At 37.4% G+C, this 24,259-nt stretch overlaps 1 protein-coding gene across 1 annotated transcript in view; it reads right to left on the bottom strand.

The window, feature by feature from the left end:
- Positions 1-374: 374 nt before the first annotated feature.
- Positions 375-24,259, bottom strand: part of SMC2 (structural maintenance of chromosomes 2) — a 74,179-nt gene continuing 50,294 nt past the window's right edge. Inside the window, exons 20-25 of the mRNA XM_040631670.1 lie at positions 18,482-18,676; positions 16,293-16,493; positions 14,196-14,312; positions 11,039-11,199; positions 7,052-7,199; positions 375-6,046 (exon numbers count right to left, since the gene is read on the bottom strand). Of these exons, the coding sequence (XP_040487604.1) occupies positions 5,888-6,046; positions 7,052-7,199; positions 11,039-11,199; positions 14,196-14,312; positions 16,293-16,493; positions 18,482-18,676 (981 nt within the window). The 3' untranslated portion in view covers positions 375-5,887. The remainder of the gene's footprint in view (positions 6,047-7,051; positions 7,200-11,038; positions 11,200-14,195; positions 14,313-16,292; positions 16,494-18,481; positions 18,677-24,259) is intronic.

Here is a 24,259-nt window from a genome sequence, read left to right as displayed (position 1 = left end):
ACAACAAGTGATTCCTTCTTAATAGTTTGTTGCCATGTGGAATCTAAAACCCTATCAAGGGGCACCTGGGTGGCACAGCGGTTAAGCGTCTGCCTTCGGCTCAGGGCGTGATCCCTGCGTTATGGGATCGAGCCCCACATCAGGCTCCTCCGCTATGAGCCTGCTTCTTCCTCTCCCACTCCCCCTGCTTGTGTTCCCTCTCTCGCTGGCTGTCTCTATCTCTGTCTAATAAATAAATAAAATCTTTAAAAAAAAAATAAAAAAAAAATAAAACCCTATCAAAATTATTGTACTTGGTAACATTAAAATTGTTCTTTCTTGTACTTAGAAGGGCTATTTTACCCATGCAGGATTTGTAGCATCACACATTCGTCATGGGAAAATACCATTTATTGAGTTATGCAAATCTTCAAAATGTTAACACATTTCATAATACAATACTAAAAAATCCTGCTTGTTAATATTACCACCAGTATTATCAGAAAAGTCTTTGAGAAGATGTCCAGCTCACAATGACAAATACAAGTTTGCCCAAATTCTAATTTTCATTTGAAAGCTACGATGTTATTATTTGCAACAGATGTCAGGTTAATATGACAGGCTCACTTTGTTCATTTTTAAGAAATGTCTGCCAAATACCATAGACTTAAATAACCATAGTTTGTCTTAGTCATCTACTCAAGTAAAAACGGTATTCATGAAAAAAAGCAGTTACTTCAGACTCCAACTGAAATAACTGCATTTCTGCAAAATAACCCTGTTTTGGTATGCAGAAGTGCTTTTGTCTAATTTCCATTTTTCCCTCAGATTATGAGAGATGGAGGAGGAGGAGATTAAAAAAATTAATTTTTACGGCTTCATCAAAGCCACCCTTGAGTCTACCATTAAAAAACATTCAAATGCATGGCAGTGAAAAATACAGTCAGCATTGCTAATAGAGTGCGCTGCCCTGCCTTGGTTTATGCTAAGGAGACAGCAGTTTTATCCACCCTTCATGCAAATGTTGACATGGGAACTGCAAGTTCTTTATACATTCTGCACGCAATTCTGTCAGCTCTGTACCTTGCAAATAATTTCTATTGTGCTTTGTCTTTTCATTTTCTTGAGTCTTTTGAAGATATATTTTTAAATTTAATATTGTGTGTGTGTGCACGTGCGTTCTAGGAAATCTTTGCCTAATCTAAGGTCACAAAGATTTTGTTTCTTCTAGAAGTGTTAAAACTATTACTTTTTGTGTATGTTGTGAAGGGCAGTGTTTGTTTTTCTGCATAAATATCTAGCTGTCAGTACCATCTGTTAAAAACATGAAAATGGTTTATTACCTTTTATAGATGTCATTAGATTCAGTCTGCTAATATTTTCTACCGTCCTGTAATTTTGTTTTGTAATGTCTTTGTCAAGTTTTAGTATTAAAACCCTGACCTCATAAAACAAGTTGGAAGTGTTCCCCTCCCCCTCTATTTTCTGAAAGACTGTAGGATTGGTGTTACTTCTGCCCTGAATGGTAAAATTTACAAGTGGAAACCACATGGGACTAAAGTGTGCCTTGCAGGAGGATATTTAATCATCTGGATTACATTAATAGATGTGAGGCTATTCTGGTTTTGTCTGTTCTTGTCGGTTTTGGTTGAGTTTTATTTTTGTCTAAGTTGCTGCATTTATTGGCATAAAAATCATAATTTAATTTAGGTAAGAGCCATAGTAGTAACTCTTCTTTCCTTCCCCATATTAGTAACTTGTACTTTCTCTGGCTTACCTGATTGGTCTAATTAAACATAGACTGATTTTGTTGTTCTTTTGAGAACCAGTTATCAGTTTCACTAATTTTTTCCTCCACTGTTTTTCGGTCCTATATGTGCTGACTTCTACTTTTTATTATTTCCACCTTTCTATTTAATTTGGGTTTACTTTGTTCTTATTTATCTAGAATATAGATTAGGGTAGAAGCTTAAACCACTGATTTGCACCTCTTTTTGTTGTCTAAATCTATCATTTTTTTAACAAAAAAACAAAACAAAAAAACGATTCCTAACAGACTGAAGTAGAAATCACTAAGAAAATACTACCTTGGAAAATCTCCAAATATCTGGAAAGTAAATACAAATCCAACAGAAGAAATGTCAAAGCAAATTGGGATATATTTTGAACTTAAAGATGAAAATGCAACATATCAAAATCTGTGAGATGAAGCTAGATGGTCTTGCTTGCTAGAAAAAAGGTCTCAAATCAATAGTCTAAACTTCTACCATAAAACTAGAAAAGAGCAAACAGAGTAAGCCCAAAGCAAGCAGAAAAAAAGGAAAGCAGAAATCAAAGAATTGTAAACTGAAAGGCAATAAAGTCAATGAAACAAAAAACTGGTTCTTTGAAAAGACAATAAAATCAACAAACTTCAGCAAGATTGACAAAGAAAAAAACACAAATTACCAATATCAGGAAAAGTGATACCACTTCACAGCTTGAAGACATCAAAAGGATAATGAGGAAATACCGTGACCTCTACACACAAATTACAAATTTGACAATTTATATGGAACAATTCCACAAAAACTATCACAAGTCACTCTTTATAAAATAGATAATTTAAATAGCCCCATAACTATTAAAGAAATTGTACTTACTTTATATTCTCCCCATCCTACCCCCCAATCTCTAGGCCCAGACAGTTTCACAGGAGAATTCTAATATTTAAAAGATTAAGACAAATTCTATATAATTCTACAGAAAATGGAAGAAAGAACATTTCCCAATTCATTTTACAAAGGTAGTAGTATCCCAAAACCAAATAAAGCCAGTAAAAAAAAAAAAAAAAAACCTACAGGTCAAAGACTTTCGTGAATATACACAAAAGTCATGACCAAACTATTAGCAAACAGAATCCTGTGGTAAAGCATACCCTCGAGATATTTCGGTTCAGTTCCATATGACCACAATAAAACAAGTATCACAAAGCAAAATTCTGGGTCTCCCAGTGCATATAAAAGTTATATTTCTAATAGTCTATTAAGTGTGCGGCAGCATAGGACTAAAAGTATATACCTTAATTAAAAAATACCTTATTGCTAAAAAATGCTAGCCATCTATCTGAGCTTTCAGTGAGTCGTAATCATTGATCACGGATCACCGTAACATATATAATAATGAAAAAGTTTGAAATTATCGGGGAATTACCAAACCGACAGACTCAGAACAAATGCTGTCAGAAAAATGGTGCTGGCAGACGTGCTTGCTGCACGGTTGCCACAAACCTTCAATTTGTATAAAACAAACACGCAGTTATCCATGAATCACAATAAAACAAGGTATGCCCGTACATAAAAAGAAGTATAGACCATGGCCAAATGGGGTTTAATCTAGGAATACCAGGCTGGTTTAATATTCAAAAATTAAGTAATGTAATTCATAGTACTAACAGGTTAAAGAAGTTACATGATCGTATCAATGCAGAAAAAGAAAATTCAATAACCCATCCATGACAAAACTGATTAAGCTAAGAATAGAAGGAAACTTCTTTTCCTTAATAAAGAATATAAACCAAAAGCCTATAGCAAACATTATATTTAGGTGGTGAAAGACTGAATGCTTTCCTTAGAATTCTGGGGAAAAGGCAAATATGCCAGCTCTCATTATTACACTTATACAACATGAGGCTGGAACTTCAAGCCAGTGCAGTTAAAAAAAAGAAATAAAAGGCACACAGATCAAAAAGGAAGAAAACCTGCCCCGATCAGCAGATGACATGATTGTGGGAGTGGCTGGTCTATTTGATTACTTCACCATATTGGAAGAGGGATTCTCAAGTTTTTGCTTTTCCCTTTGTTAGTGTACCTGAAATGCCCAAACAAACCAAACAAAAAAAGGTAAGGTAAGGAATCCTTTTCAAATGTCTGACATTCTTCCTAAAATAATTTTCTCACATTGTGCATACTGCTTATCCAGGTATGTCTTAAATTTATTATATACAATAAACACAAATGTTCAAACTGTCAGAAGGGTAATATATCATAGATTCTGGAGACCAGCTACCAAGACTGGTATCTTGGCTCTGCCTCTCACTAACTGTATTGTCACTGTGGACAAGTTTCTTAACTTCTCTGCTCAATTCAATTTCCTCAATGATATAATGCTGATCAACAGTACATACCTCAAATGTGAAAACATGTGCAAATGAGGATAGCATCTGATGTATAAAAGAGCTCAGTAAATGTTACTCCTATAATTGCAGCTGTGTGAAATCAATGTCCCCATTTCCCCTTCATGTCTTCTTCTAATGAAAGAATATGACTCACAAAAATTTAATGTTTGAGGACTTTCATCAGAGTGCAGGATTATATATGACAAAAATTAGGGAAGCAAAAATATAGAAAATTTGTAGTAAAGAAAATTAGTTCACATGGCAAAATATTCAACCTCACAAGTTATTTATAAAGTGCTAGTTAAAACAGCAATGAAGTGCCATTTTATAACTAGCAAATCAGAAGTGATAGAACTACTAGCCAGTGCTGACTAGGTTATGGTCAACAGGTATGTGACCTTGCTGAAAGTGTGAACTGACAGAAATGTCCTGGCAAACAATCTGCAATACATTTGAGAGGAAAAAAACCCCTGTATATCTCTTACATGTGGTCTTAGACTTCCTGTAATTCAGCATTTACAGCTTTGTCTCCCTCTCCTCCCACGGTGAACAAGAACTAATTCCAGATTCAATCCTTTCCTATGTGTCCCATTATATCAGTTACCTGGATGTTATCTGACATGAGAAGGAAGGATGAGAAATGTTAAAGCCAAGTCCAAGGACTATAAGCATAGATAGGGGAAAGATAACATAAAGGAACTAAGACTCAAGTATCAAGAAGGGATGTGGGGCCAAAATAACATACTCAAGATCCGATGAGATCATGTAAGAGCTTTCAAGATCCGAAGTTTGGAGACACTGCTCTGGCGATGTGCCTAGAGATAATAGGAACTACATACAGTAATCTCACGGCGGTTGGTAGTGCCGCTTTGGAGTTGTTAAAAGAGAGTCAACCTTTTGGACTGGAAAGCAGAAGACACTAAGAAATATAATAATCAACAAATTTTGAATTCTTTTGGTAAAACAGATCGATCTATTCATAAATGTATCAGAACGAAGGAAAAATAAATACATTCTCATTCACCAATGGATTGTTACTAATTAGATGATGAAAAGCCTGACAAAAATCTTTGAAAACATGAGACTTCAGATAAATGTGGAGGGCAGTATGCAACAGACCTTTTCCCAGGTTTCTATTAAAAACCAGCAGACTTTTTAAAAACTTAAGATTGCACAGACCAATTACTAAGCATATAGAAACATGATACCCCAACATCATGGAGTCTAAATCAGGGCTCTGGCATTGTATCGTCACAGAACTAACCACAAACAGCTCGTGCATGCCTAACAGCTTCCTCTGTGTTCCCTTTGTTGGTCCAGATACTTGCTTTATAAGTCTTCCTTACCTAGATGACTCTTAACAGAAAACACACTAATATTACCTTAGGAATTAAGCTAATTAAAAGCTGACTATCCTATAATTTCATCTGTCTCTTTGTATTTTGATTTTGCAAACAGAATTCACCACCAACCAGGTATCTCAGGGTCCCCAATATATATATAAAAGAATTGTGTAAGAAAAAAGCAGCTGAGGACATGCATAAAATCACAGTCATAGCAATTGGACCACAGTTACACTAATTAAGAGAGGAATCTATACTCATTTGTAAGTGATTACATAAAGGGAGAGAAGATATGGGTTAAGTAACAAAACATTACATTTTTACATAAATAAGTAAAACGCAAGTTCTTTGTTTAAAAAAACAGGTCAAGGTGAAGGAGTAAATTTGTACTTTTAACTTCCAGATGTGGTCATTTGGGTCCTTTTGCTTTGGATGTAGTTTCCTTTGGAATCTTTCCATTTTGACATTGAGTAAATCTGGCTACTGTCGAGACACCATCCACAAACTTGGTTTTGAAAAGGACATTTGCATTGTTGAACATACCCTCCTTTAGTGACACCACAATGAACTAAGGGAAAAAGAAAAAAGCATAAGATACTTTTCATAATCTGAAGAAATCCATTCCTGTTTTTATTCTGGGATTAAGAACTGTCTGGAGATATTCTGATCTTGTTATTTCTTTCAAAGCTTGGCTCAAAGCAAATGCACATCCTCAAATGCAAGTAACAAATAGTCTAATATTGGGCACCTAGATGTATTCTAGCTTTCTATATTTGGGTTTTAGGAGTCTCTTAATTTTACCTTGAGTGCTTCATTACCCAGGTTTACTATTTCCTGCGGGTTGAGTGCTGATTGCTGTCCTCTGCCCTAGCACCACCGTTTTGTTGCTAGCTCTAAATGCCCTGGTGAGATTGCTTTCTCTGTGATATTTTAAGAATATCAAAGGCTACAAGTTCCTACAAGCACTACCACTAGCTCAAATGGAACATTTACAGAATTAAGAAAAGGTACCACTTCGCTGTTACCTGCTAAAAAGACTACCATCATAATGTAGTCTGTGACGACTATGGTAAATGGAGCCCCGGAATCGTCCGCTGCGTTATCTATATAACCATATGTGGCAGCCCCAGGTCCTGCAGCAACAGCTCAATAAAAACAGCTCTGAAAGGGGCTTTTCTCTATTTCCTACCCAGGAAAAATGACAAGTACCCCCATCAAGTACCACATGACTTTCTGATTTCCTGAAACAGTCTTGCTTTGAGTATTCTCTGGCAGCTAGTTAGAGAAAATAATCTTAACCGTAAATTAATTCCAAATTATGAAAACCTTAGATTCTCCCTCATGGTACAACAATGGTTATACCTGGCTCTTTCTTTAACAGGAAACCAAACCTTTTTTCCTTCTATATCCATTTGAATGTAAGTATATGTAAATATGCACTATATATTTAAAGAGATACACAAAGCTTTAATATTCCTCAATCCTAAATATCTTCGTATTGGCCATTACTAAAGAATAGTTTTAGAAGAAGAAATACTAAAACTATCATGGAGACCATCTTCCTGGTTCTTACCTGAGAATGTGTGAAATGAGTACGCAGCATCTGTCCGATATTCTGGGTGTGCGAAAGGTCCAAGGCTGCGTCTACCTCGTCCAGGATATAAATAGGAGCAGGTTTGAAGAGGAGCATGGACAATATTAATGACAAAGCTACTAAGGACCTTCAAGAAAGACCAAAAGAGAAGTTATCAAAACTTGATTTTACCACTCTTTACCGAAATACTGAAGCAAATCTGCTATCCTCTTACTATGGAATAGTGCAGATTTAACTGAAAGATCGCCATAGAAGTAAATAATCTCAAGTTTCAAACTTCAACACTTTTGTTGTATTAAAATGGTTCTTTTATTTTAGCTTTTCCTTTTTTCTCTTCAATGAGTTTTATTTTGAACAGGTTTGTATTCTTTCCAATCGAATCATCAGGATAATTGTCACTTAAGGAAAGATCATGTTAAGTGTTTTCTTTCCTTCCCCTGTTGCTATTAGATGCCTAAGTAGCAGGTGAGTGAGGGCTACTTACTGATTAAGACAACAGCTACTGTCTTGGTGAAACTATAACTGGTTTAGGTGCCGTCTTTCTAACTTTTACTATGCACGTACCTGTGAGTATACACACACACACAAATACACACTTTTTATTGGCACCATTTAAGAGTAAGTTGTATAGATTATGGCCCATTACTTCCCAGTGTCAGAAATTCGAACAATTATTATGTGGTGGTTAATTTTGTGTGTCAACTTAAGTGGATCATGGAGTACTCAAATATTTGGCTAACCTTTATTTCTAGATTTGTCTGGGAGGGTATTTCTGGGTGAAATTTGCATTTGAATTGGAAGACTCAGTCAAGCAGTTTGCCGTCTCCAATGTGGGTGGACGTCACGGTCTGCTGGACTCAACAATAAGAAGGGTAGAGGAAAGAACTTCTTTCCTGCCTCATTACTTGGGCTGGGACATGGATATTCTGCCTCAGTGCTCCTGGTTCTCAGGCCTTCACACCCACGCTGAGTTCCCTCACTAGCCCTCCTAGGTTTCCAACTTGCAGACAACAACCTGTGGGACTTCTCAGCCTCCACAATAAGATGAGCCAGTTCCTTATTAAAAAAGAATCTCTTCATACACATACACACTGTACTGGTTCTGTTTCTCCAGAGAACCTTAATAATACACCTTATTTAAAATTTGTAGTTAGGCATCTCAGATTCTATAGGTCTTTTTCAGTTCTCTTACAGCTAACCATCCCCTGTAACTATATCTGGTTTTGTTCTAATCTGGTATGAAGAATCATAATTTTTATATTTTTTCTTAAATACTTTAAAAGTCCTTTTTTTTTTTTTAAGGTGAAACCAAAATTTCTAGCAAGGGAAATGTATGAAACAGTGTAATAAAAAATAGTGAGACATCTACCTCAGTAGAGGGGAGTTGAGGTCATTCAAGGATCCTAAAATTATTTTTTATTGGCTTTCTCTGTGCCAAATGCTTACAGCACTGAGCTTCTTTCAATTTAATCTTTCAGAAAGAAAAAAATCTCACCCAGAGTTAAACTGTGCTGGATATACATCTAAAATAATGGTATAGGGGCGCCTGGGTAGCGCAGTCGTTAAGCGTCTGCCTTCGGCTCAGGGCGTGATCCCGGCGTTCTGGGATCGAGTCCCACATCGGGCTCCTCTGGTGGGAGCCTGCTTCTTCCTCTCCCACTCCCCTGCTGTGTTCCCTCTCTCACTGGCTGTCTCTGTCACATAAATAAATAAAATCTTTAAAAAAAAATAAAAAGAAATTAAATAATGGTATATATCTAAAAATAATTTTATATCATCTCAATTATGGAAATAATTTTCAGGTCCCAGTAAGAAAATAAACATACATTTTAGGTTTTCCTCAAAACACTTTCTAGGAATTTGGCAAAAAACATAAGATATTGGGATCTTAACTGTGGAATTCAATTTTAACAGTTACCAGAAAGTGTCTTATACTGTTAAAATATTTAGGAATCTTATCATAATGAAACAAATCAAGGGACCACTATTCTAATCATAAAAAAGGATTTCACAAGGAAAGCTAACAGGTCTTAGTGTTTTCTACATATGTAAGAGTTACATGATGGCATCATCAGCACATGAGAACAATTTAAGGACTAGGATTGCACATCCTGAAGGGGAAAAATACAAAATTAATAACCATCTTTATGTGAATATTCACAATTTTCTCTCAGTAGGTTTTAATTATTTGGTTCTTGGCAGCAGGTAAGGAGTTAGGCCACATGACCGCCTAAGTTTCTCCTTAGTATGCTGATTGTCTAGATTCATTCCTTTACGTAGATCCAAGTTTCCTTCTGGTATCCTTTTCCTTTCACCTGAAAACTTCCTCTAACGTGTACAGTTCTGCTAGGATCAAACTCCTCCAGCTTTTGTTTTTCTGAAAAAAATATTTATATTGATTTCGATTTGAAGGCTATTTCAATTAGACATAGAATTCTTGGTTGACATGTTTTTCTTCTAGCGCTTTTTAGATGTTATTCCAGACTTTCTGGCTTGTACAGTTTTTGACAATAAGCCTGAAGTCATTTTTATTTTGTTCCTTGGCATACAATTTGCGTTTTTACCTTTGGCTACTTTATGATTTTTCTAATCACTGGCGTATAAAAAAATCACAATTTCATATAACATGCTTTACTGTGTTATTGTATGTGTGTGTGGGGGGGGGCAGGGGATGTGTTTATCCCACCGAGGGTTCACAGAAATGAAGACTGTGGGTTTATAGAACTCATCAAACTGGGAAAATTTGGGGCCATTATTTCAAGTATTTTTCTGTTTTGCCTCTTCCTCTCTTTTTGGAACTCCAAATACATGTATGTTAGATGGCTTGATGGTCACTTAAGCTCTGTTTTTTAGTTTTATGTTTCTCAGTTTAGTTTTAATAGTTTCTTTTTTGCTGTGTTTTCAAAGTCATTCATGTTTCTTTTACACTGTCTAATCTGTTAATGTCATGTAGTGAACTTTTCCTTTCAGGCATATTTTTTTATCTCCAGAAATTTCACTAGGTTCTTTTTTCCCTGTAATTCTTGGAAATAATTAATGTAATTCTATAACTTCCTTGTGTCTTATTTTTATCACCTGTCATTTCTACATCTGTTTCCATCGAATAATTTTTCTCTGGGTTATGAGTCACATTTTCTTGATTTTTGTCCAGTACTTTTTATCAGATGCCAGACACTGTGTCACATGTCACGTTAGAGTCTCAAGTTACATGAGGATCAGCTTGCTCCCTTCAAGGCAGGCGCTGAACTGCTCTGTGTGTACAGTAGCTTTCACTTCCAGGACAGTACAGACTGAATGCTAAGCCGGGGTTCTCCCAAAATTCTAATCTCTTGCCTGAATTTAGTGAGACTACTAGACTTTGTGTGGATTCCCCTCCCTGCACGTGCAAACCAGAAATTCTCCTATGGAGAAAGCTGGGGTGAACACTGAGCTCAGCACTTTGGTTTCATTGCTTTCAGGTATCATATTCTTGACCTATTCATTTCCCAAAGTCTGACAACGCTTGTTTTTCATATATTTTATCTAGTTTTCTAATCGCTTATCCTTACTTCTCCCTTGTTGCCTACTATCGTAAACGTTTATTTATTTACTTGAGAGAGACAGCGCGTGCATTCAAGCAGGGGGAGAGGGAGAGAATCCCAAGCAGACTCCCCACTGAGCACAGAGGCCAACGCGAGGCTCAATCCCATGATCCTGAGATCATGACCTGAGCCGAAATCAAGAGCTGGACGCTCAGCTGAGCCGTCCAGGTTGCCCCCTGTTGCCTACTATTTTAATCAATGTTATAAAAAAAAATCTGCAGTCTTACATATTAAGCTCCTTAAATTCTACGTGTAAAGATTACCTACCAATTTTCAATTTTGTTTGCTTAGCGGTGAGATGATGGATTATAATACAACAAGAGGAATGAGATTATAATTATAATAAATTATAATAAAATTATAATACTGCAAAGGGATTACTCACCTCTGACCACCACTAAGTTCGGTTAGGTTTTCTTTCCAAGTATTTCCTAAAGCAACCTTGAACTCCAGACCATCCAATACAGTTTGCCCCTCTGGTGGTGCAAGCATAGCATTAGCACCAGGCAAAAGAGTAGAAAAAATAGAGCCAAAGTCCTTGTTCACCTGGATTTAAAAAAATACATACAGAAGGCTTTCCAAGAATAATCAAATGTGGCTATGTGTATATTCAATCTAGCAGATGCATTTTGTTGTCTGTTACTAACTCAGGTTGTGACATATTATGGCCCATGTGACAAATCCAGCCATGCCCATTCATTTATATACTGTCTGTGGCTGATAGCGCCAAAACAAGTCTAATAATTGCAACCGACTATATGGCTCACAAAGCCAAAAATATTACCTGCCCTTTTACAGAAAAAATTTACTGAGCTCTGCTCTAACTTCCAAGGGAAACTAGAGGCTATACTTCTAACTCTACCCTGAAATTCTGATACTTTTGTAAGCTATAGGAATCTTCGGAGACACACAAATATATAATAAAGGAGACTAAAGTTGCAGTTGGGAGAGGCAGACATGAAAAACTGTTTTTGGCATAAAACGTTCTCTTATAAAACCTGTTTTCTTTTGACGGCTTTGATAGGCCAGGGGTTATCAGCTAACCTTAAAAAGTCAAAGATTAAGGTGAAGTCTAGGAAAAAAAGAGGCATGAAATCAAGCCACCAGATCTGTTCAAGGTGTTGAATGGTCCTTTTCTGTAGGCTTCTTCTCAGCCAAAGAAGTTGTCAAAAGACAGGAACAGGATGGGACCCCAACAGAAAAAGGCTAAAGAAGCTGTTTGGCTTATCCCCATCAAGCCACAGACTACCTAGAGGTTTAGGGTCAATATTCTAATTGTAATTGGGTAATTTTTGTGCATACACACTTGATGAATGATTAGCGAATTGGTCATCTGTCTTCAAATACACAACTAATAATCTGAGAGTTCAGTAAATTTGAGTGTGTACGTGTATACAGGCACAAACCCGTGAAGATCTGACAGTCATGTTCTCTAGAGAAATCCCCAAATTCAAGTGCATGAATATTTGTACTAATAAGGAGATCTAGATACAATCAATCCGTGCTACCGAATGCAGATTTATAAAGGAAAACAGTTTTAAGAGCAACTGCATACATGCGGAGTAATATCCTACACAGAGTTAATAGGCTTTCGTTTACCTGGGATAGATTTCTGGAGCTAGGTGAGGTTCATCACAATGGAGAGGACCACTGTCTTTTTGGGGAATGATAAAGATAGCAGAGTGTTTTATAAACACCTTTGGTTCTTTTTCTTCTTTAATTTTTTGGCCAGGCATGAGAAAAGCACTAAAACAGTAGACGACTATTAAACCCTGAACATGACCATGGATCCCATGTGGAAATTCCTCCAAAGGGTAAAAGAGTAACTTATCAGTTAATGGGCAGAGAAGAATATAGCCCTATTCAAGATAGAAAATGCACCACAGTCATGGACAGATATAAAGGTGAAATGCAATTGAATTCTGAAAATCCAATACAGTTAGGGAGGAAACAAACACCCAATGCCGAAAATACTCTGGGTTTCTGAATCGAGTGTGCTGGAAGCCAGAAAGAGATATATAATGCTGATAACACTACTTCTCTCAAGAGGTTATTGTGAGGATTAAATGAGAAAATTAATTAGTATGAGAATGGCAGCTGACATATAATAAGCACTCATAAATTTACCAGCTTTCAGAGAACCTTGGAAATTGGGGGAACATTAATTTAAAGGATAAATTTGTACTTGCATTAAATCTAGGAACCATGGGGAAAACAAGAGACAAAATCTCTCAGATCCAGTGTTAAATCCACGTTTATACAAGAATGATGGGACCAACTTTTTGCATGCATTTTTAAAAAGCAAACACCCCAGGGAGACGAAGCACTGAAGATAAGTTATAGAGTAGTAAAAACAAGGTGACTGAAAGGGATAATTGTCCTGCCATTACTGAAAATGAAGTTTTCAGAATTCTGAATAATTACAGAATTAAAAAGCAAAAAAGAGGCAAGGTGCCCAATTAAATCCCAGCGGAATGGGATTGTAAAAGCACCAAACAGCACAGTAACATGTTTGGAATCTTTTGGCTGAGAGTCCTTTGCTAGGATAGATACAGGAAAACTTCCACATGAGAGGTGGAGGAATTATCCTAAAGGAGAAAAATACATGCAGCCAGGGAAGCAGAAATAATAGTAAAGAATCTTGAAATCTGCCAAAGTCGTCATAATACAAAATGAAAAAGGTACTTGGGATTTTGCTGAATAACAGTCCAGTGAAAGAGAATTCTAAACTTCCTTGCTTACTGCCCAATTTAAGGGCAACAAAGGTGACAGCAGTTAGCAACTAAAGGCAATTTTAACTTTGGTTCTAATTTAGGAAAAGAGAATTCCAGTTTTTCCACCTTTGGCTATATATCTTAGGCTATTTCAACTAAGCTTTGATTTCCTCATCTATAAAATATGGATGGTTAACTATCAGTTATGGAATTGTTAATTTAACATACAAAATGCATAATTATGAATTCTGAAATGCAATTAATAACTTCTAAGTAGTAAGGAATATGCCAATCTTATTAGAGAAATGTTCTGAGAAGGAATATTTGAACTCTGTGAGCCTGGGGAAGAGAAACCAAGGAAGCTAGAGCCAAAGGGGTCCTTGGGAGTGCTTTCCAACACTCAGAGCTTCACCAGTGCAAAACTGAGACTGCTTCCAGCTTCGAGCAGTGGGGCATGGCACATATTGGACAGAATCTAAGGTTTCAGACAAATGTATCTCCTTTGAAAGTAACACAGATGTGGAAACAAGGTTAAGAATGAAAAATAAAGAAATCTAGAAAGTTAGAAATTTAATATAACTTAGGAACTAGGGAAGTTGACTGTGAGAATATGATGGAAGGACACAAATTTACCTTTGCAAATCTGTAGTAGTCAAGTCCAAAAGGACAGATGCATTTAAAAGTCTAGAAGTTTTTAATTAAGGCATGAGTGTGTGCCTCTTTCAAACACAAATCAGCCATTTAAAATTCATCTCAGTGTATAAACCTACTGACAAAATTCTTCATCCTTGCCACATATAGAATAAATGATATTTTTGGTTCAAATACCTTTTGCCAAGCAATATTTAGGGCTTGGTTTTTCTTCTGGTCAAGGTCTTCTATAGTTGCAAGGATTTTGGATTTGTCATTTTCTACAATTCTCTTCTTCTTCATCAAGTCATTATACTAGTAAGACAAAAAGCATACTTAGTTGGAAAAATATATAATTTTCTTTATATTCTAGAATTCAGTCAGGAATAGAGGTTTAATTTTTATATATAATATATACACTCCTGTTTACCAGAGATATACTGCATTAAGAGTCATAATGTAAACCAAACTATGAAGAAAATAAATATATCACCTATAGGTAAAATTTAGTTGCTATTATTGAGAATTTATAGGACAAGCTCCTGAAGTATTTTGATTCCACTAACACTCCCACCTGATCTTTCCAGCAGCCAAGGCAAAAAAGAAAATGTGTCGTATGTAAACTCAAAAGTAGCCCTGGCACGCTTTCTTAAGGTCTTAGCAGTGACACAAAATTTCAATTCCTCATCATGAGGTACAAGTCCTTCATAATTTTGCCCTTACTTATCTGACTTTTTGGCATCCCACTCCTCCCCAGGCTCCAGCCATATGGTCTTTTTTTCAGTTCCTTGTACATAATAAGCTCATTACAGCCTTCTAGCCTCTGCATTGTTCTCTCTTCCCAGAATGCTCTTTCTCTGTATCTGACATAACTGGTGCCTCAAGTTTCAGTTCAAACATCACATCTTCAGAGTGGTCTTTTCCTGGTTAATACAGAAACTCACTGAAAAAAAAACTTTTGAGGGAGGCTGCAGAGGGATAATTACACCATGAGTAGTAGCAGAACTTTCTAAAAATCCTCTTAACTCATTTCTCCTCAAAGGAGGCTTCAAATTCTCCCTTAAAAATTCCAGCCAGTCTTGCTGACTTCCTTGCTGTCTCTCTGCTTTATGGCCAAGCTCCTAAAACCTCCTCTCTACAATTTTCTCTTATTTCTTGCATAATTCCATGTAGTTTCTTATCTGGACAGACACAAAATACAACAAAACAAAAGGCCATCTTACTTAGCAATAGAGCCTTTCCCTCTGGTAAGGAAATGGGAGTTGGAGAATTCTTTTAAAAAATATTAGACCAGTTATCATTATCTAATAAAAGCAAACAAGTGAATAAGTTTCACAATGATATGTAGTTCAAATTCAGACCAAAGCTTTTCCTCCACAAATATGGCATATATTGCAAAGCTTTAATGGAGAAATAAAAACCAGCAGGAACATCTTATAGCTAGATCACAACATGAGCATTATTAGCCTATTTGGTATCTAACATAATACAGATTCTTTGTAGATACTAATGTCAATAACAATTACAAAAAGCCCCATTATAGCAAAACTTCTTAAAAGTAATTGAGCTCATAAGTATTACCACTTTCAGAGAGCTCTCATAACTCTGTGATACAAATTCGAATAGAATTTTGCAAAATTAAAGAAGGTAGAGGGCATAATATAAAATTACTCAGACAGCTATTTCCTATGGAGCTGTCAAGAATACGGATTGCCTTCCCCTGTGGATTTTTCTAGTAACATGGCAGACTATAAAAGTTTTGTCAGGGTTGGGAAGATGGATAACATTATCAAGTAAGTGAGCATTAAAACAGAAGATGCTGCTGGACTTACAGATGAGTAGAGGAGTGGTTATGCATATAACAATATTAGTCATTACTTATGCAATGGTTCTAGTGTACCCTGGAGTCAAAGAAGACAATAGTTACGAAACAACTGGTAAGGAGGCGGATAGCAGAGTACACCTGATCTTTCAAAGCCCTTTCAAGGCAAGTGAAAGAAAGGATAGAAATGTAAGAAGTTAAACAGAACAAAAAGTAGTTTTTATTTACACCAAGAATGAGAAAAGAGTTGAATATGTTCATGGCAAAGCCAATAGAAAAGTTATTCAAGGTACAACAGAATATATAAATAATTGATGATGCAAAACAATGAAATAAGAACTGAAAAGGGAGAAAGGAAAAACAAAGAAATTCAGAATCAAGGGCATCAAGCAAAAGATTTCCTCTAGTTAATTGTTGCAGGTGTCACAGAGAGCCATCGAAGCTACTCAGGTGGCCAAAGGAAAAGGACTTACCCGCTCTTCAGCTTCTGTCAGAACATTCATAGCTCTCATGTTGACATTCCTCCCCAGTTTCTCCTTCATTCCTTGCAACTTCTGAAGTCTCTGACCAGCTGCTTTTGGGTTGTTGGTTTTGAAATCATAGGCACTATTAGGTTGCCCAAAGAGGTGTTTCTCTGCATTAATCCAGTCATAGTCTTTCAACATTTTGGAGACCTAGCCACAGAGGATAATAGAAGCATTTATCATTGTTTACAAACAGGTATTTAAAAACCAGTTTCTTGGGGTGCCTGGGTGGCTCAGTTGATTGAGCCTCTCATTCTTGGTTTTGGTTCAGGTCATGATCTCAGGGTCCTGGACTCCAAGTCCAAAAAAGTTTCTTAAATACTTAGCAATTTTAAATCAATGACTCATTTGTAAAAATTAGGTTCACTGTTAACAGTAAACTTATACTAAGTATGAATATTTTTACCTAGAGGATAGGCTCAAAAAAAAAAGATCTTCCTATTACATAAGCATTAGAAGAAGAGCCAGCCAGCTCTGACAAATTTATACAAAGTATATGTAAAACACCTCCATTAGAATGAAATGTAAGTCAGATAAGGCTCCTTCAGATTTTACAAAACTCAATCAATTAATTCAAAAACAACTTGTGAAATTTAAAATTCTTATAGGAATACTTAATCACAGATTTGGTAAATTTGTGGAAGCCTAATCCTGACTGACAATTCTGAGAAGAATTATTAAATTTTTTTTAAATTTTATTTTTTATTTTTTTTAACTTCCCTAAATGCTGACTCCATTCCCTTAGCCACTGTCTTTTGACAAGGCACAACAATGTACTTTATATAATAGTTAAAAATTTTAAATTATAATGCTTAAGGAAGACTTTCTTCTACTAAAATTGTTTAAGGTTGGTTCTGACTGGTAAAATCTAATCCTTGTCAATTTGTTCATCCTTATTAATTCCATGGGTACAGTCTCACCTCCAGGCTCCAAAGACGATCATTTCCAGTCTGCCTTCCCTGCTGATCCATAGCTCTATGAAGGCATTCTGGGTACGTGTTGCTTATCCTTATCTTTAGTGCCTGGCCTACTATCTGATACTAGTTGGTATGCAATAAATATTGGATAAACTATATACTTCAAAGAATCCTTGACTTTTTAGCAGTTCCACTTGCGAGTCTCCTGTTCACCTCCGTAACTGTAAATGAAATCCCCCAGCAATCACCACTACCGGCATTTTCAATTACAAAAAACTATTAACAGTAATATTGGTAATATTTCCACAAATCCACTAATATTAGGCTATCAGGCTAATGGGAAATCAATAATAATATTAATGGATAATAATAATAATAATTAATGGATAAAGGATATTAATGATGTGGCTATGAAAAAATATATATTTTTTTAAACTAAGTAATGAACCTGAACAGGCACACATGGCACTTTCAGAGGGTGGGGTGACTGTTTTGCATGTTCTGACTTTTTTGAAGTTAAATCTCTTCTACTTTTAAGGTGCTAAAGATTTTTTAAAAGGCACCAAACTGTTACACACTCATCAGAAAACATGATGGGTGAATTACTAAGACTTCATGGGTGCAGCCTCTTAACCGAGCAATGAATTTCTGCAAAAGCATGTATTCTAAATACTTAAGACACTGTGACACATGGAAGGAAGAAACTTTTTAAGAGTGACCAAAAACCTGAGATAACCTCAAAAAGATAGCTGTTTAGCAAAACATCAGATTTCAAATGAGGCTGCAAAACTGACTGTACTGACCCTCACAAGGATATCCGGAAGCCAATTAAGTCCTTATTTTAGAAGTTGCCTGTATATATATTTCTGTGAGTTTCTAAATCACTTTGAAATAAGGTAAATAATATATATTATTACTACTAATATATTAATAGTTCTATGAATATTTAGGTATTAAAAAAATGGTCAGTTCCATGGGAGACCATCATTTGGTAAAAACATCTTGGAGATAGGAATAAACACCTGAAATTTAGAAACAAAACATTTATGCCATTTGGTAAAAATGAACATTGCTGAGAAGCCGTTAAAATAACTAAGCCTCAAAATTATGTGACACAGCAGTTCTGCCATTTACTGAATTCTTCACTGAGTTTACTAGACTATTTCAACAACTCAGAAGCAAAAATCTGATTACGGGTAAAAATAAACACCACACACGTGCCTTTGCAGCAGCATCTTCAGCCTCCCGTTTATGTTTGCTGATGTTGTGGTCCAGTTCCTTAATTTTAAGCTGAGAATCATTGTTTTGTTCCTTATGTGTTGCTACTTCGGCATATTTAGCTTTAATTACATTGTCTTGGGCGGTTATCACTTCTTTTTGCTTGGTCACCTCTTCTTGAGCTCTATTTACAGACTCCTGAAACATAATTCCAAGACCACATATAGCAAGGTAATATGGACATATTTTTAATTTATTAAAAGATCATCTAACAAACTTTTAGGCAAGACGGGAATATGATCACAGGCAGATGGTCACCTAACCCTCTACATTTTATATCCCCATTAAAATGACTAATTTACATACAGGAGAAAACCTGTTTACCACTAGAAAAAAGATGCGATGCAGTGTTCACGCTGGAAGCAATAAAGTTTCTGCTGGATACAGTGTAGTTGGGATCAACTTGGTGGGGTGGGGGGAACTATAGGAATCTGACTTTTGAAGTCTTGGAAAAGTGGCATATTTTGGTAGTTAACAAGAAGATAATATGACAGATCCCCAAATATCATTTACCAGGAGGCGTAGAATGTAGGCTGGGGCTTTCTACTTTTCCCTTCTATCGATATAAGTCATATTTACCAGTGACAACAGAAGTCACAATGTTTGGTTCTAGCACAGGGGTCAAAACAGAAAAATAAGAGAAGCTTTTTTGAATAAATCGATCTATGGCACACAGAAAAACTTTCTTGCTTTGACTTTTATTATCTCCTTACTTCTCAAGGTTGAAGCTATTCAATCTCCAAAGTGTTAATTATTACTGCAATTCAGTCTATCACCAACCCCTGCAAACCCCTCTGTTTCATCCTAGATCTTAGAACTCACACAAATGTCTAAACCAAAAAAAATCTAGTTCAACTCATATTTAGGTAGAGGGAAAACCTAAGTAGGACAACCTGCTACAAGCCTCTAAGGAAGAATGGTTCTTCATTATGAAAAGCACAGATAAAAAATTTAGCAATTTTTTAGGCATGCTCATTAGGAAATGATCGTTTTGAGCAACAGAGGATACTTAACATTATGGTTAGGTTATTGAATGGGCTCAAAGTGCTTTAATTTCCTTATAATGTTTAATCTGTGTCATGAGAGGTCTTTTGAGGAAGGAAAATAAATCATGGCATTCATATAAAAACCTGAAGATATTTTAGCTTTTTGAAACCTTCGAAGAGCAAGAAAAGAAAGTGAAAAATACTCTGGTGATATTAACCGAAGGGAAAAATAACAGACACAGGTTTATTAACACCACATGTTAAAAAAAATTATATATATATCTATAATGTTTATGAAGATTCTCTCATGCCTACAGGTTAAAAACTGCATTGCAGGGGCTCCTGGGTGGCTCAGTAGGCTGAGTCTGCCTTCGGCTCAGGTCATGATCCCAGGGTCCTGAGATCGAGCCCTGCATTGGGCTTCCCGCTCCGTGGAGAGCCTGCTTCTCCCTCTCCACTGCAGCTACCCCTGCTTCTGCTTATACTCTCTCTCAAAATCTTGAAAAAAAAATTGCATTGCAGTTTTGACTATTTTAATCTTTTTTATAATAGGAAATCTGTCGCTAAGGTTGAGCAGAAATGAAATTTTGGTTTTGTCTAGTTAGTTAGTAGGCAGTTTCTTTTCGTAGCCTCCTGGGAGTGTCCTTTGATACTCTTATCTAGAAAAGGAAACAATTTAGAATGCAGAGAGAGCCTGAAAGAACCACCTTTAAAAACTAAGTGATCCATTTTATACTTTTCCACAAAGAGAAATGGAAATAGGTAAATGTTCTGACTTTGACTTTAGATTGAGAATGGAGTAGCTTATTTATTTTCCCATTTATCTTTAGAAACACATATCTATTTTTTTAAAAATTCTACAACATGATGTCCGTGAAAACAAAAAATATGGAGGGATAAAATGAAAAATATGAGATTAAGACAATAAATCAGAAAAAAAACTAAAGATACTTTTAAAAACTAAAATTTACTTTGGAGGCAAAATAGAAACTGAACAGAAACTAGAAAATTTAATCAGCAACACCAAAGACAAAGCTGAGAAGCATTCTGATCTCTTAATTTCAAAAAAGAGAGTAAAAATTATTATTCTATTGATTTGACAATGTGTTAAAAACAAAACAAAAAAAACCCCTTGAGTTTTGCCATGAAGAGAATCAAGAGGAAAGACCTGGTTTCCAAAATACCACACACTACAATAATTAAAACCATAATTTCAAAAGAAAAACATAAAAGAAAATGTGGAAGTAGATGACACAAGTAAGGCAAAACCACAATGAATGTCAAATGACTGCAACTCCCCCTTCGAAAGCTATCTACATTCAGTTAACAGGAAAATCAAGATCCGGTTAAGATGGCGGAGGAGTAGGAGACACCGTTTTCAGCCGGTCCTCCGAGTCGAGCTGGATCGGTACCAGACCAGCCTAAACAACCACGGAACCAGCCGGAGACGCAGGAAGACGCATCTGGATCTCTACAAATGAACATCTCCAGCGCTGAGTATTGAGGTACGAAGCGGGGAGCCGTGAAACCGTGCACAGATATCGGAAGATAAACGGAAGGGGGAGGGAGCCGCCGCGTTCGGGTGCCGGGAAGCGGCAGCCACTTGCACGGGAGAGCGGGCGGGGCTCGCGGACGGCACCCGCAAAACAGCAGACTGAGACCGTGAGCCGGGTGCGCGCGCCACCAGGCATCTCGCGGAACCCCGGAATCCCGGTGCGCTCACTGGATCCAGACTGAGACCGGGAGATCCGGGAGCGCGCGCGCGGGGCGGCTGGCGGCATTAGAAACACAAAGGACAGAGACGCGCTGGCCCTGGAAGTGAGGGCTGGGACGCCGGGTGTGGGGCGCACATCCCGGGACGCTGCAGGGTTGAGCAGCACCAACAGAAACAGAGTTAAAGTGGCCAGAACATCAGTGGAGAACGGGCCGCAATCCCTCTGTTCTGTGACAGAGGCTGAAATTCGGCCGCTGCAGCTCTGACTCTCAGAAGAGGCACAGCAAACCGCCAGGGAAAGCCGCCAGAGAACAAAAGCCTGGAAATACCGGCTCAGGGAGTGCCCATCCCCATCCCCCCTCGCAGGGGACACGGAGACTCTACCCAAACAGGGTGGCCTGAGTATCGGCGCGGCAGGCCCCTCCCCCAGAACACAGAAGGCAGGCTGAAAAATCAAGAAGCCCACAACCCGGGCACCTGGGTGGCGCAGTCATTGAGCGCCTGCCTTCGGCTTAGGGCGTGATCCCGGCGTTCCGGAAAGGAGTCCCTCATCGGGCTCCTCCGCTGGGAGCCTGCTTCTTCCTCTCCCACTCCCCTGCTTCTGTTCCCTCTCTCGCTGGTTGGCTGCCACATAAATAAATAAATAAAATCTTTAAAGAAGAAGCCCACATCCCTAAGATCCCTATAAAACAAGGGGCACGGCCTGGGACCCAGTCAATAATTTGGGCTCTGGAAACCCCGCAACCTCTCTTCATCAGAATGACAAGAAGGAGAAGCCCCCCCCAGCAAAGAAAAGACAGTGATTCTGTGGCCTCTGCCACAGAAATAATGGATATGGATGTAACCAAAGTATCAGAAATGGAATTCAGAGTAACGATGGTCAAAATGATGAGTAGAATTGAAAAAACTATTAACGAAAAGGTTACTGAGAATATAGAATCCCTAAGGACAGAAATGAGAGCGAATCTGACAGAAATTAAAAATTCTATGAGCCAAATGCAGGCAAAACTAGAGGCTCTGACGGCCAGGGTCGCAGAAGCAGAGGAACGGGTTAGTGAATTGGAGGATGGGTTAATAGAGGAAAAAATGAAAATAGAAGATGGTCTTAAAAAAATCCACGCCCACGAATGTAGGTTACGGGAGATTACTGACTCAATGAAACGATCCAATGTTAGAATCATCGGCATCCCCGAGGGGGTGGAGAAAAACAGAGGTCTAGAAGAGATATTTGAACAAATTGTAGCTGAAAACTTCCCTAATCTAGCAAGGGAAACAAACATTCGTGTCCAAGAGGCAGAGAGGACCCCTCCCAAGCTCAACCACGACAAACCTACGCCACGTCACGTCATAGTGCAATTCGCAAATATTAGATGCAAGGATACAGTATTGAAAGCGGCCAGGGCAAAGAAATTTCTCACGTACCAAGGCAAAAGCATCAGAATTACGTCAGACCTGTCTACACAGACCTGGAATGAGAGAAAGGGTTGGGGGAGCATATTTAAAGCTCTTTCAGAGAAAAACATGCAGCCAAGGATCCTTTATCCAGCAAGGCTGTCATTCAGAATTGATGGAGAAATAAAGACATTTCAGAATCGCCAGTCACTAACCAATTTTGTAACCACGAAACCAGCCCTACAGGAGATATTACGGGGGGTTCTATAAAAGTAAAAAGGCCCCAAGAGTGATACAGAACAGAAAGTCACAGCCAATACAAACAAAGACTTTACTGGCAACATGGCAACATTAAAATCATATCTCTCAGTAATCAGTCTTAATGTAAATGGTTTGAACCATCCCATAAAACGCCACAGGGTTGCAGATTGGATAAAAAGAAATGACCCATCCATTTGCTGTCTACAAGAGACTCATTTCGAACCCAAAGATGCATTCAGACTGAGAGTAAGGGGATGGAGTACCATCTTTCACGCAAATGGACCTCAAAAGAAAGCTGGGGTAGCAATTCTCATATCAGATAAATTGGATTTTAAACTACAGACTATAGTTAGAGATGCAGAAGGGCACTATATTATTCTTAAGGGAAGTATTCAACAAGTGGATATGACAATTATAAATATATATGCCCCCAACAGGGGAGCAGCAAGATACACAAGCCAACTCTTAACCAGAATAAAGAGACATATAAATAAAAATACATTAATAGTAGGGGACCTCAACACTCCACTCTCAGAAATAGACAGAACACCCTGGCAAAAACTAAGCAAAGAATCAAAGGCTTTGAATGCCATACTCGACGAGTTGGACCTCATAGATATATATAGAACACTACACCCCAGAACCAAAGAATACTCATTCTATTCTAATGCCCATGGAACATTCTCAAGAATAGACCATGTTCTGGGACACAAAACAGGTCTCAACCGATACCAAAAGATTGAAATTATCCCCTGCATATTCTCAGACCACAACGCTCTGAAATTGGAACTCAACCACAAGGAAAAATTTGGAAGAAACTCAAACACTTGGAGACTAAGAACCATCCTGCTCAGGAATGACTCGATAAACCAGGAAATCAAAAATCAAATTAAACAATTTATGGAGACCAATGAGAATGAAAATACAACAGTCCAAAACCTATGGGATACTGCAAAGGCAGTCCTAAGGGGGAAATACATAGCCATCCAAGCCTCACTCAAAAGAATAGAAAAATCTAAAATGCAGTTTTTATATTCTCACCTCAAGAAGCTGGAACAGCAACAGAGGGACAGGCCTAATCCACGCACGAGGAAGCAGTTGACCAAAATTAGAGCTGAAATCAATCAAGCAGAAACCAGAAGTACAGTAGAGCAGATCAACAGGACTAGAAGCTGGTTCTTTGAGAGAATCAATAAAATTGACAGACCACTGGCAAGACTTATCCAAAAGAAAAGAGAAAGGACCCAGATTATTAAAATTATGAATGAAAAAGGAGAGGTCACGACGAACACCATTGAAATTGGAAGGATTATTAGAAATTTTTATCAACAGCTATATGCCAATAAACTAAGCAATCTGGAAGAGATG

Source organism: Ursus maritimus, unplaced genomic scaffold, assembly GCF_017311325.1.
Source record: "Ursus maritimus isolate PB19 unplaced genomic scaffold, ASM1731132v1 scaffold_17, whole genome shotgun sequence".
Taxonomy (NCBI): domain Eukaryota; kingdom Metazoa; phylum Chordata; class Mammalia; order Carnivora; family Ursidae; genus Ursus; species Ursus maritimus.
Note: the sequence above shows the minus strand (reverse complement) of the source record. Positions and strands in the feature narration are given on the sequence as shown.